Source organism: Miscanthus floridulus, unplaced genomic scaffold (assembly GCF_019320115.1).
Source record: "Miscanthus floridulus cultivar M001 unplaced genomic scaffold, ASM1932011v1 fs_131_7_8, whole genome shotgun sequence".
Classification (NCBI taxonomy): Eukaryota; Viridiplantae; Streptophyta; class Magnoliopsida; order Poales; family Poaceae; genus Miscanthus; species Miscanthus floridulus.
The window spans coordinates 1-14,480 of record NW_027096248.1 but is presented as its reverse complement, the minus strand read 5'-3'; the positions used below and the strand labels follow the sequence as shown (position 1 = coordinate 14,480).

Genomic DNA, 14,480 nt, shown 5'->3' with positions numbered 1-14,480 from the left:
TGTTCTTGCTTGTTCTCGGTTGCTTGCAGGTTCATGGTGTTCTTGGCACGGCAAGAACATCACAATCGGAGCCGGTGTACCTGTTGCTAAGGCGCAGCAACCTTGTGGTCGTTGTAGTCGGACAGCCAACGTCGAATCCACCCCAAATCGAGTTTATCCACACTCACCAAAAGATCAGGAACAACCCCTTGTCCCATCATGTGGTAATCAGAGCAAGGTTCTTTGGTGAGTGATTTACCGTTCATTACTTTACCTATAGTCCAGAAATATAAAAATAGGGTAGAACTGAAATTCCAAACACAAGTTTGAGCCTTGCTGATCTGCTTAGTTCTTTGCTTGTTGAGTTTGTGGTTTACATCGTGGTGTCAAGTGCTGGTTCTTAGGTTCTAATCCTTTAGAGTTTCGAGTTCTTGTCACGTTTCAGTCACCACACAATCCGTTGTTGCCTTTCCCCCCACTTCAGCCGCTGCAATCTCCACCAATACCACCACAACCAGCAGCAAAAGCACCGCTGTTTTTCTCGACCTTTTCGCTGAAACCCTCACCACCATCACCTTCAGCCGTGCCTACACAAACACTACCTTATGCACCTGTCGTTTTGGTGCAAATCTGAGTACACTCAGTTCTGAAAATAAGAGAGTTCAAATTGCATATTTGTACTACTTGTTGCAATCCTTATCCCTAGTAAAAGAAAGTCTATGCTACTTGCTGCATTCTTGTTATAATCATATTGCAAAAGTTCAGTTTGTGCTACTTGTCGAAAAGAAAAGAAAAGAAAAGAAAAGAAAAGAAAAGAAAAGAAAAAGAAAATAGAAAAGAAAAAGAAAGGAAAAGGAGGAAAGAAAGAAAGAAAGAAAAAAAAAGAAGGGTTAAGTTGATGCTATTTACTCTCATCATTTCCATTGTTTGCTACTGTCCGGTGACAACATTTGTGTCTAGGCTCGCGTCTCTAGCACGGGTTAGCCTAGGACCAGCACGGTACTATCTTTGAACACTTATTCAACTTGCATTGACTAACGTGGTTCCAGCTGTACCTTGATTTTTTTTAAGCCACCTACAGCTCCACAAATTATCTACAACGTCACAGGGTTCTACTTGCTACTACTTGTGTTGTTCTTGTCGTCGCCAACACCATCTGCATAGCAAGGTAAGGACTTGTAAGAACTCGGTTGCACATGCTGAGAGAATGAAAATTGTTGCCACCTAATTCAGTTAGTTGGTAGGACATATTTTCTTGTGATTCCCTTGCTACATACTAACCATGGCAGGAGAAGGTGAAAGGACCCCTCCACAATCACCTCGATCAAAAGCCTTGCTGCAACACTTTGAACGCAAAGTGAGGCTCCATGCTGAACACCTTGATGAGGATGTTCGTGTCACCAATGAGCGCCTTGGTCAATTGGAGACGGCTCAGATTGAGACCAACACCAAGTTGGCTTCCTTGGAAGGCACTCTTGGTTCTGTTAATACATCTCTTGTAGGTGTCTTGGAGCGATTGGAGAGGATGGAACAGAATCGCTGTGATGGTTTCGAACGACGCAATCACAACAACAACAACACCATGGGCAGTGCTGCTGGTCATGATGAAGAAGAATATGCAGCGGACACTGAGCTTGATGAGGAGCTGAATGGTCATCGACGCATCGAACAACATCGCCGCCGCCATGAGACAGGTCCTCGCCGACCACGGCAAGAGGTACGTACCGATGACTCATTTGGCAAGATTAAATTCACCATACCTGCTTTTGATGGGAGGTATAATCCTGATATGTACCTTAGTTGGGAATTAGCTGTTGATCAGAAATTTACTTGCCATGATTTCCCTGAGGACAAACGTGTTAGGGCTGCAACTAGTGAGTTTACTGACTTTGCCTCTGTTTGGTGGTCTGAATACCATCGTAAGAACCCAAATAACACACCAACTTGGGATGCTTTGAAACGGGTCATGCGGGCCAGATTTGTTCCTTCTTATTATTCCCGTGATCTTTTACATAAGTTGCAACAATTGAGGCAAGGATCCAAATCTGTAGAAGAATACTATCAAGAGCTACAAATGGGTATGCTTCGTTGCAGGCTAGAGGAAAATGAGGATGGTGCCATAGCTAGATTTATGGGTGGGCTGAACCGGGAGATTCAGGATATTCTAGCTTATAAGGAATATAATTCTGTCAATCGTTTATTTCACCTTGCTTGTAAAGCTGAACGAGAAGTGCAGGGACGACGAGCTAGCATGAGGGCTAACATTCCTGCAGGTCGTGCTAGCCCGTGGACACCCTCCAATGCTGCTGCACCGTCAACGCGTGCACCCCCACAATCTTCCTCGACCATCAAGCCACGCTCCTCTACAACAAATTCTGTACCATGCCCAAGTGAACCAACTAGAGGAGCAACGGCTACATCTGCCAAGAGTTCATCCTCGGTGGTATCCACGGGGAGAACAAGGGATATTCAGTGCCTACGCTGCAAAGGATATGGCCACATACGCAAGGACTGCCCAAGCACACGTGTGATGGTTGTGCGAGCTGATGGTGGGTATTCCTCTGCTAGTGATTTTGATGAAGAAACATATGCTTTGCTTGCTGCTAACAATGTAGCGGAAGGAGATGATTTCCAACAAGACGAAGAGCACATTGGGGCTGAAGCTGCTGAGCACTATGAGAGCCTCGTGGTGCAGCGGGTGCTAAGTGCCCAAATGGAGAGGGCTGAGCAAAATCAGCGCCACACTTTGTTTCAAACCAAGTGTGTGATCAAGGAACGCTCTTGCCGTGTGATCATAGATGGAGGAAGCTGCAACAACTTGGCAAGTGCTGAAATGGTGAAGAAGCTTTTGTTGAGCACAAAACCACACCCGCAGCCTTACTACATTCAGTGGCTTAACAGCAGCGGCAAGGTGAAGGTAACACGATTGGTAAGGGTAGAGTTTGCCATTGGTTCTTATCATGATTCCATTGACTGCGATGTTGTGCCTATGCAAGCATGCTCTATGTTGTTAGGTAGACCATGGCAGTTTGATAAAGATTCCTTGCACTTTGGTAAAACAAATCAATACTCTTTTGTGCATAATGACAAGAAGATTGTGTTGCACCCCATGTCCCCTGAGGCTATTCTAAGAGATGAACTTGCTAGAGCTAGCAAACTTAAGAATCAGGCTGTTGCTAGTGAAAATCAGATTGTCGCTAATGAACTTGAGAAACATAAGAAGAAGTCTAGCAAATCTGTTCATCATAATAAAAATGAGATCAAGCTGAAAGGCTCTTGTTACTTTGCCACCAAATCTGATTTGGATGAGATTGATGCTAGTACTACTGTTTGCTATGCTTTGGTTTGCAAAGAAACTTTATTTTCACTCGAAGATACATCTATTTCTTTGCCTCCTGCTGTCACTAATCTTTTGCAGGAGTATGCCGATGTTTTTCCAAAGGAGGTACCACCGGGGCTGCCACCAATTCGAGGGATTGAACACCAGATTGACCTCATCCCTGGGGCTTCCTTGCCTAATCGTGCGCCGTATAGGACCAACCCGGATGAGACAAAAGAGATTCAGAGACAAGTACAAGAATTGCTCAACAAAGGTTATGTGCGTGAGTCTCTTAGCCCTTGTGCCGTTCCTGTGCTTTTAGTTCCTAAGAAGGATGGATCATGGCGCATGTGTGTTGATTGTAGAGCGATAAACAACATCACAATCAGATATCGTCATCCTATTCCAAGGTTAGATGATATGCTTGATGAATTGAGTGGCTCAATTGTGTTCTCTAAAATTGATTTGCGTAGTGGTTACCACCAGATTCGTATGAAGCTAGGAGATGAATGGAAAACAGCGTTTAAAACTAAGTTTGGTTTATATGAATGGCTTGTCATGCCCTTTGGATTGACTAATGCACCCAGCACTTTCATGAGATTAATGAACGAGGTTTTACGCTCTTTTATTGGCAGATTCGTGGTGGTATACTTTGATGACATCTTGATATATAGTAGATCATTAGAGGAACATCTTGATCATTTGCGTGCCGTTTTCAATGCTCTACGGGATGCACACTTGTTTGGCAATCTTGAGAAGTGCACCTTTTGCACAGATCGAGTTTCTTTTCTTGGATATGTTGTGACACCGCAGGGAATCGAAGTTGATCAAGCCAAGGTTGAGGCCATACACAGCTGGCCTGTTCCCTGCACGGTCACACAAGTGCGGAGTTTTCTAGGACTTGCTAGTTTCTACCGTCGATTTGTGAAGGACTTCAGCACCATTGCAGCCCCGCTGCATGAACTCACCAAGAAGGGTGCAACCTTCACTTGGGCTGCAACCCAACAGGATGCTTTCAACACGCTCAAAGATAAGTTAACTCATGCACCTTTACTCCAACTTCCTGATTTCAACAAAACCTTTGAGCTTGAATGTGATGCTAGTGGAATTGGGTTGGGTGGTGTGCTGTTACAAGAGGGGAAACCTGTGGCGTATTTCAGTGAAAAGTTGAGTGGCCCTAGTTTGAACTATTCTACTTATGATAAGGAATTGCTTGCTCTAGTTCGGACTTTGGAAACATGGCAGCATTATTTGTGGCCCAAAGAGTTTGTCATACATTCTGATCATGAATCTTTGAAACACATCCGTAGTCAAGCAAAACTGAACCGTAGACATGCCAAGTGGGTTGAATTCATCGAGTCCTTTCCTTATGTCATCAAACACAAAAAGGGGAAGGAAAATATAATTGCTGATGCTTTGTCTAGACGTTACACCATGCTTTCACAACTTGACTTTAAAATCTTTGGTTTGGAAACTATTAAGGAACAATATGCACATGACAATGATTTCAAAGATGTATTGCTGAATTGCCAAGAGGGGAAAACATGGAACAGATTCATCCTTACCGACGGGTTTGTCTTTAGAGCTAACAAGCTATGCATTCCAGCTAGCTCTGTGCGTTTGTTATTGTTGCAGGAAGCGCATGGAGGAGGACTCATGGGACATTTTGGTGTGAAAAAGACAGAGGACATCCTTGCTGGTCATTTCTTTTGGCCCAAGATGAGGAGAGACGTGGAGAGGTTCGTTGCTCGCTGCACAACATGCCAGAAAGCTAAGTCACACCTTAATCCTCATGGTTTATACATGCCTCTTCCTGTTCCAAGTGCACCGTGGGAAGATATTTCAATGGACTTTGTTTTAGGACTGCCTAGAACAAAGAAGGGGAGGGATAGTGTGTTTGTTGTTGTGGACAGATTTTCTAAAATGGCACATTTCATACCATGTCATAAGAGCGATGATGCTACACATGTTGCTGATTTGTTCTTTCGTGAGATTGTTCGATTGCACGGTGTGCCTAACACCATTGTTTCTGATCGGGATGCAAAATTTCTTAGTCATTTTTGGAGAACTTTGTGGGCTAAGCTAGGGACTAAGCTTTTATTTTCCACTACTTGTCATCCCCAAACTGATGGACAAACTGAGGTTGTCAATAGAACATTATCTACTTTGCTTAGGGCTGTTTTGAAAAAGAACATAAAAATGTGGGAAGAGTGCTTGCCTCATGTTGAGTTTGCTTATAATCGTTCACAGCATTCTACCACTAAGAAAAGCCCTTTTGAGATTGTTTATGGGTTTGTGCCACGTGCTCCTATTGATTTGTTACCTCTTCCGACCTCGGAGCGAGTGAACTTTGATGCTAAACAACGTGCTGAACTGATCTTAAAATTGCATGAAACCACTAAAGAGAAAATAGAGTGCATGAACGCAAAGTATAAACTAGCTGGTAGCAAAGGGAAGAAACATGTCATTTTTGAACCTGGTGATCTAGTTTGGCTCCATTTGAGAAAAGATAGGTTCCCTGATTTGCGAAAGTCTAAGTTGCTGCCTAGAGCCGATGGTCCTTTTAAAGTGTTAGAAAGGATTAATGATAATGCGTACAAACTTGAGCTACCTGCAGCTTTTGGGGTTAGCCCCACTTTTAACATTGCAGATTTGAAACCATATTTGGGAGAAGAGGATGAACTAGAGTCGAGGACGACTCAAATGCAAGAAGGGGAGGATGATGAGGACATCCCTTCCATTGATACAACCACACCTGCTGCACAACAAGGTCCGATGACAAGAGCTCGAGCACAACAACTTAATTATCAGGTAAAGTCGTTCCTCGCTGTTCATACAAACTCGTCTCAGAATTGGATGCTACTAAATCATGGTGATGATTGTCTTATTCTTAGGAATGTTGGTCAAGACCCCATTGCCTCATGTTTAGACCCCATGATGAGGATGGAGCAGCCGAACAAGTGGGAATCATCATTAATGGGGCGCTCAGCTCATCTCGAGACAGCAGGAAACACTCCATCAAAAGTACCATAACTCCTTGATACGAGATCCAATGAAGCTGGTTTTTGACTTGTTGGAAAGAGCGCGTCGTCCTCTTTCACATGGGTCCAACCCCACTATCAGAATCTACCGAATCTGTGCGCAGCAAGCCAAAGGACGCACAGACCTACAGCCCATTGAGGGACGCCCAGATTAGGGTTTCCCACTCCCCCTTGTGCTCTCCTCCTTATAAATAGAGCCAGCAGCCATCAGAATGAGGTTGGGTTTTGTTTAGATGCAAGATAGCTGCTGCTTCTTCCTTGTAAACGCGTGTGTCGACTAGACCACCCGATTTGCTTGTTTCAAGACCCCAACTTGTGATTCAGATTCGGCCTTTGGCTTAAATCCGTGAGTTATTTGCTTGTTCATCTTGTTCTTGCTTGTTCTCGGTTGCTTGCAGGTTCATGGTGTTCTTGGCACGGCAAGAACATCACAATCGGAGCCGGTGTACCTGTTGCTAAGGCGCAGCAACCTTGTGGTCGTTGTAGTCGGACAGCCAACGTCGAATCCACCCCAAATCGAGTTTATCCACACTCACCAAAAGATCAGGAACAACCCCTTGTCCCATCATTTGGTCCCCAATCAACTTCATTAACCTTCCATGCTTTCCATATGCAATCAAACCTTCCCTTGATCCATGTAAGTAATTCTAAAAATGAGAATGAACACACATCATGGTGCAGCATCAATTCATCAAATGCATCAGTGATAAGCCTCATATAGAATGGTTGCACCTTTGGTATAGAAGTGGTTGGCATGGTCATATTTGAGCCAATGATGTCCTGATCATTCTCCCCTTCTTGACAGCAAACCGTCCTCGGTTTGACCTTTGTTGGAGTATGTGTTATACGTAAAAGTGAACCGTGCTCCCCTTCTTGATATTTATCCTGTTGCATATGGGAAAAACTAGGAAAACTTTGCAAGACATCATTAGTGTTAGTGCAGCCCTCAATTTGATCATGGTATTGTGGCCCAAAAGGATATTTCAGATTTGAGCAAATATAAACTTTATGCACCAAATATTCTCCTTTGCTGTCATATTTGCCAATTGCATGAAGCGAACAATGATTAAAACTCGGCAAACCAGAATCAAATTTAAGTTTCTCTTTTAGACAATTTAGATTACATAGAATATCAAATTCAATATAACCCAAAGTATTTAAAGAGGACAGCAAATTCAGTTCATCTTGTGCACATGTAATAGGATGAAAAAGCTTATCTTCAGCACATTTGTATGGTTCCAAACCAAAAGTATCACACTTATTCGCTACTTGTGGCATAGAAGTAAAAGAATCATCAGCACACAAGTCCTCTTTGTCACAAGGAACAGCGAGTAATTCATTTTGTGACAAAGGAAAATCAGTAGTGGGTTCCACTATTTGTTGCTCTTCATTAGCATGCAGAGTGGACAAATTTTGGACATTATGGGTCACATCATTCTGGTAAGTATTCACAGATAATAGAATCTCTTTTTCAGCATTGAGAGCCAGACAAAACAATTGACCAATATGGCAATATGATTTGCTAATTAACAAGGTTCGAATTTCAGAATTGAGCCCTCTCATGAATCTACTCATAACATCTTCCATGCATTCATCCAATCCACCAAACATGATACAAATCTTAAAATTATGGTAGTATTGTTTCACAGTCTTACTACCCTGCTTCAAGTTGTCTAATTTTGCAAGCAAATAATCAACATAATATGCAGGAACGAATGCATCTCTAAAAAGAATTTTGAAGTCTTCCCAAGATTCTAGAACGTTCTTGTGCCTACGAATGTGTTTCTATTCTAGCAAAGCAAATTCAGTCAAAACATTGGAGGCAATACAAATCTTTTGTTTCTCGGACAGGTCATGCTCATCAAATTCATTGTCTACTTTTAACTCCCAATCAATGTAAGCTTGAGGATCAAACTTACCATCATATAACGGCAAGTGTTGAATGACATCCTGAATATGAGGGTCTAGTTTCAATAGCTCAAAAATCTCCATATCACTTGCCATGATTAGTAGAAAACAAGAAACACAAAAATAATATGTATCCTCCTATCAACTACTAGGATGTGTTGGTCGTAATTCTCTCAAACTCAACTTGTTAAAACAAGCCCTTACAAGTTCTTACCAAGCCAAACAGGAGGTGACGGCAACCAACAAGTCTATAACCGTGGAGTGAAGTGTATCGGTGCCGCAGCAACAAAAACCTCTCAAGCTGTAGTCGAATATGTGGAGCTGTAGGTGGGCTAAAGAAAGGAAGTACTAGAACCATGTTAGTTGCAAGCAAATTGAACAAACGCTCAACGACGTTATTATGCTGGTCCTAGGCTAGTACGTGCTAGAGACGCGAGCCTGGACACAAACAAAGTCACTGAGCTGCAGCAAAGAAGGATCACAAGGATAGGAATAACAACAAAAGAAAACCCTTCTCTTCTTTCTCTTTCTTTTCTTTCTTTCTTTCTATCTTTCTTTTCTTTCTTTCTTTTCTTTCTTTCTTCTATCTTTTTTTTCTGTTTTTTTTTTCAACTAGCACAAAACTGAAATTTTTGCAACAAGAATTAACAAGCTACTTACAGCAATTAAATGTTTCCTTGGGAAGGGTGATTCAGTAGCAAAGTCAAACAAGTGGCTGTTTTGCAAAACCAGCAGACGCGCAAATCTCCAGGGCAATTGCGAAGCGCTCAGAATGAATTTCGGAGCAAGCTCTGATCCGTTGGAAAGAGGACAAGTTAAGGTTTCCAGATTGTATTTAAACTCCCTATTCAGACTCCTGACAAAGGAAATATGGTGCTTTTCTTTTCAGGATAAAACAGGACTCCGAATCAAATTCTATCTTGATCTTGTTGGATTTCCTTTTTGTAGATGGAAATATGGACGTGGATGAAACCTCCAAGGACGTGGCTAGGATAATGGTGGTAAACAAAACAAAAGAATTTGGAAATCCACTCGGATTCGTTGAGAGAAACAAATAAACTCAAATCTGCTATGGTGACAGAAACGTGACTAGAACTCGAAACTCTAAACGACTAAACGCTAAGACCAGCAACTTAACATGACGATGCACCCGTTAATTCAATAAGCCCTAACTAAGCAGTAATAGTATTAAGCACAAAGGGTTTTTGGGATTATGGAGAACTAATCTACTAATTTTGTTTTGGCTTTTTCTGGACTATAGGAGATTAAAAACAACAAAGAACTAGAAGTCTCTCACCGATCAACCTTGCTCTGATTACCAATTGATATGAACCCGCTAGGGTTTGTCCCCGATCTTTCGATGAGAGGTGTGGGATAACTCGATTGATGGGTGGAGACGACATTCACGGCCCGACTACAGCCTTCCAAGCTGCGCCTTAGCAACCGATACACCACCTCCAACAGCCGTCGCGATCTTGTGGAGCACGATCAACCAAACCACTAGGGTAATTCCTGCAAGCAATCGAGGAACAAGCAAGAACAAGTAGAACAAGCAACTCAATTGCAAATATAGAGATGAAAACCAATCTGAAACCACAAAGTTGGGGTTCTGAATCGAGTAGAACGGATGGTCTAGTCGACACACGCGTCTACTAGGAAGTAGCAATGGCTAAACTTTCAACAAAACAAAAACCCAATCTGTTTGTGGCGGCTCTAATCCTTATTAATACCTAGGGGAATGACCAGGGGGGTATTGGGGTCGTTCTCCAACCCTAGGACGCATCCCTAATGGACCCAACTTGATACATGGACCATCGGCCCAAAATAGGGTGATGCAGCACCAAAGGCAGAAAAGGTCCCGGCGTTGAAACGATGACTGCAGAAGCATCGGATAAGATATAGCCATGAGTCCAGATCCGTTGGAAAATAGACTTGATAAGCTTTCCAAAAAGTGCTAGAACGTCCCAATCGGAGTCCATATGAAGTTGTGGTGACCGTCGCAATTTGGGACTATTTTGCAGTCCGAATTCAACTTCCAAAACGTGTTGGACTTGGACTCTTTCTGTCCTTGGAACCAAAGTGACATGGTGGCCTAGCGGAGGACGTTAGGAATACTTGGATTTGGTCCCCAATCAACTTCATTAACCTTCCATGCTTTCCATATGCAATCAAACCTTCCCTTGATCCATGTAAGTAATTCTAAAAATGAGAATGAACACACATCATGGTGCAGCATCAATTCATCAAATGCATCAATGATAAGCCTCATATAGAATGGTTGCACCTTTGGTATAGAAGTGGTTGGCATGGTCATATTTGAGCCAATGATGTCCTCATCACTGAGCCTATGGTACGTCTAGCGCAAACCATGCACCTATCTTGCACCGACACTAACACTGTCTCAAAACTAAAAGAAGTGAGACTCCACATGACCCACATCATCTAGGAGTTCCATCAGGTGCGTCGAAAATGATTTATGAGCCTATGGTACGTTCCACGCAAACCGTGTTCCTATCTTGCGTCAAGATTAGCACTATCTCCAAACGGAGCGAGCTTTCACTTGAGCCTCGTCACCTAGGGTACGATCGGGTTTGTCAAAAATGATTTCTGAGCCTATGGTACGTTCGACACAAACCGTGCAACTATCTTGTGTCTAGATTAGCACTATCTCCAAATGGTGTGAGCTTTCACTTGAGCCTCGTCACCTAGGAGTACCATCAGGGGTGTCCAAAGCGATTTATGAGCCGATGGTACGTTTGGCGCAAAATGTGCACCAATCTTGCACTGACACTTAAACTGTCTCCAAACGGAAACAAGTGAGATTCCACATGACCCATGTCACCTAGGAGTTCCATTGGGTGCGTCCAAACGATTTTCGAGCCTATGGCATGTGCGACGCAAACCATGCAGCTATCTTGCATCAAGATTAGCACTATCTCCAAATGGAGCAAGATTCCACATGACCAACGTCACCTAGGAGTTCCATCGGGTGTGTCGAAAATGATTTTTGTGCCTATGATATATTCGACGCAAATTGTGCACATATCTTGCGACAACATAGCTCTATCTCCAAACAGACCGAAACGAGCTTCCACTTGAGCATCATCACCTAGTGGAACCATCGAATGTGTCCAAAATGATTTCTAAGCCTATGGTACGTCTAGCGCAAACCATGCACCTATCTTGCACCGACACTAACACTGTCTAAAAACTAAAAGAAGTGAGACTCCACTTGACCCACGTCATCTAGGAGTTCCATCTGATGCGTCCAAAATGATTTATGAGCCTATGGTACGTTCGACGCAAACCGTGCACCAATCTTGCGTCAAGATTAGCACTATCTCCAAACGGAGCGAGCTTTCACTAGAGCCTCGTCACCTAGGGTGCGATCGGGTTTGTCCAAAATGATTTCTGAGCCTATGGTACGTTCGACACAAAACCTACAACTATCTTGCATCAAGATTAGCACTATCTCCAAATGGGGTGAGCTCTCACTTGAGCCTCATCACCTAGGAGTACCATCGGGTGCGTCCAAAGCGATTTATGAGCCGATGGTACATTTGGCACAAAATGTGCACCTATCTTGCACTGACACTTACACTGTCTCCAAACGGAAAGAAGTGAGATTCCACATGACCCATGTCACATAGGAGTTCCATTGGTTGCGTCCAAACGATTTCTGAGCCGATGGCACGTTCGATGCAAACCGTGCAGCTCTCTTGCATCAAGATTAGCACTGTCTCCAAATGGAGCGAGATTCCACATGACTAACGTCACCTAGGAGTTCCATCGGGTGCGTCCAAAATGATTTTTGAGCCTATAATACGTTCGATGCAAACTGTGCACCTATCTTGCAACAACATTAGCACTATCTCCAAATGGACCGAAATGAGCTTCCACTTGAGCCTCATCAACTAGTGGTACCATCGAGTGTGTCCAAAATGATTTCTGAGCCTATGGTACATCTAGCACAAATCATGCACCTATCTTGCACCGACACTAACACTATCTCAAAATAGAAAGAAGTGAGACTCCACATGACCCATGTCACCTAGGAGTTCCATTGGGCGCATCCAAATGAATTCTGAACCTATGGCACGTTCGACGCAAACCGTGCAGCTATCTTGCGTCAAGATTAGCACTACCTCCAAATGGAGCGATATTTCACTTGACCAACGTCACCTTGGAGTTCCATCGGGTGTGTCAAAAATGATTTTTGTGCCTATGATACATTCGACGCAAACTATGCACGTATCTTGCGACAACATAGCACTATATCCAAACGGACCGAAACGAGCTTCCACTTGAGCCTCATCACCTATTGGTACCATCGAGTGCGTCCAAAGCGATTTATGAGCCAATGGTACGTTTGGCGTAAAATGTGCACCTATCTTGCACCGACACATACACTGCCTCCAAACGGAAAGAAGTCAGATTCCACATGACCCAAGTCACCTAGGAGTTCCATCTGGTGCATCCAAATGATTTCCGAGCCTACGGCACTTTCGACGCAAACCGTGCAGCTATCTTGCATCAAGATTAGCACTATCTCCAATGGAATGAGTTTTGACATGACTAACGTCACCTAGGAGTTCCATCGGGTGCGTCCAAAACAATTTTTGAGCCTATGATATGTTCGACGCAAACTGTGCACCTATCTTGTGACAACATTAGCACTATCTCCAAATGGACCGAAACGAGCTTCCAATTGAGCCTCATCACCTAGTGGTACCATCGAGTGCGTCCAAAACGATTTATGAGCCTATGGCACGTCTAGCGCAAACCATGCACCTACTTGCACCGACACTAACATTGTCTCAAAACGGAAAGAAGTGAGATTCCACATGACCCATGTCACCTAGGAGTTCCATTGGGTGCGTCCAAACGATTTCTGAGCCAATGGCACGTTTGATGCAAACCGTGCAGCTATCTTGCATCAAGATTAGCACTTTCTCCAAATGGAGCATGATTCCACATGACTAACGTTACCTAGGAGTTCCATCAAGTGCGTCCAAAATAATTTTCGTGCCTATAATACGTTCGACGCAAACTGTACACCTATCTTGCGACAACAATAGCACTATCTTCAAACGGACCAAAACGAGCTTCCACTTGAGCCTCATCACCTAGTGGTACCATCGAGTGCGCCCAAAACGATTTCTGAACCAATGGTACATCTAGCGCAAACCATGCACCTATCTTGCACCGACACTAACACTATCTCAAAACGGAAAGAAGTGAGACTCCACATGACCCATGTCACCTAGGAGTTCCATTGGGTGCGTCCAAACGATTTCTGAGCCTATGACACGTTCGACACAAACAATGCAGCTATCTTGCTTCAAGATTAGCACTATCTCCAAATGGAGTGAGATTCCACATGACCAACATCACCTAGGAGTTCCATCGGGTGCGTCCAAAATGATTTTTGAGCCTATGATACGTTTGACGCAAACTGTGCAGCTATCTTGTGTCAAGATTAGCACTATCTGTAAATAGAGCGAGATTCCACATGACCAACATCACCAAGGATTTCCATTGGATGCGTCCAAAATGATTTTCGAGCCTATGATACGTTCAACGCAAACTGTGTACCTATCTTGCGACAACATTAGCACTATCTCCAAATGGACCGAAACGAGCTTCCACTTGAGCCTCATCACCTAGTGGTACCATCGAGTGCGTCCAAAATGATTTCTGAGCCTATGGTACGTCTAGTGCAAACCATGCACCTATCTTGCACCGACACTAACACTGTCTCAAAACTAAAAGAAGTGAGACTCCACATGACCCACATCATCTAGGAGTTCCATTAGGTGCGTTGAAAATGATTTATGAGCCTATGGTACGTTCCACGCAAACCGTGCGCCTATCTTGCGTCAAGATTAGTACTATCTCCAAACGGAGCGAGCTTTCACTTGAGCCTCGTCACCTAGGGTACGATCGGGTTCGTCCAAAATGATTTCTGAACCTATGGTACGTCTAGCGCAAACCATGCACCAATCTTGCACCGACACTAACACTGTCTCCAAACGGAAAGAAGCGAGATTCCACATGACCCAAGTCACCTAGGAGTTCCATCAGGTGTGTCCAAAATGATTTCTGAGCCTATGGTACGTTCGACACAAACCGTGCAACTATCTTGTGTCTAGATTAGCACTATCTCCAAATGGGGTGAGCTTTCACTTGAGCCTCGTCACCTAGGAGTACCATCAGGGGTGTCCAAAGCGATT

The 14,480-nt window shown here is 43.6% G+C and overlaps 1 protein-coding gene across 1 annotated transcript; it reads left to right on the top strand.

Moving 5' to 3' along the window:
- Positions 1-378: 378 nt before the first annotated feature.
- LOC136530442 (uncharacterized) lies at positions 379-4,912 on the top strand (the record flags this gene model as incomplete). Its single annotated transcript, XM_066523181.1, has 1 exon — positions 379-4,912. A coding segment is annotated over exon 1 (3,651 nt), but the record flags the coding sequence as incomplete, so codon positions are not given.
- Positions 4,913-14,480: the final 9,568 nt, after the last annotated feature.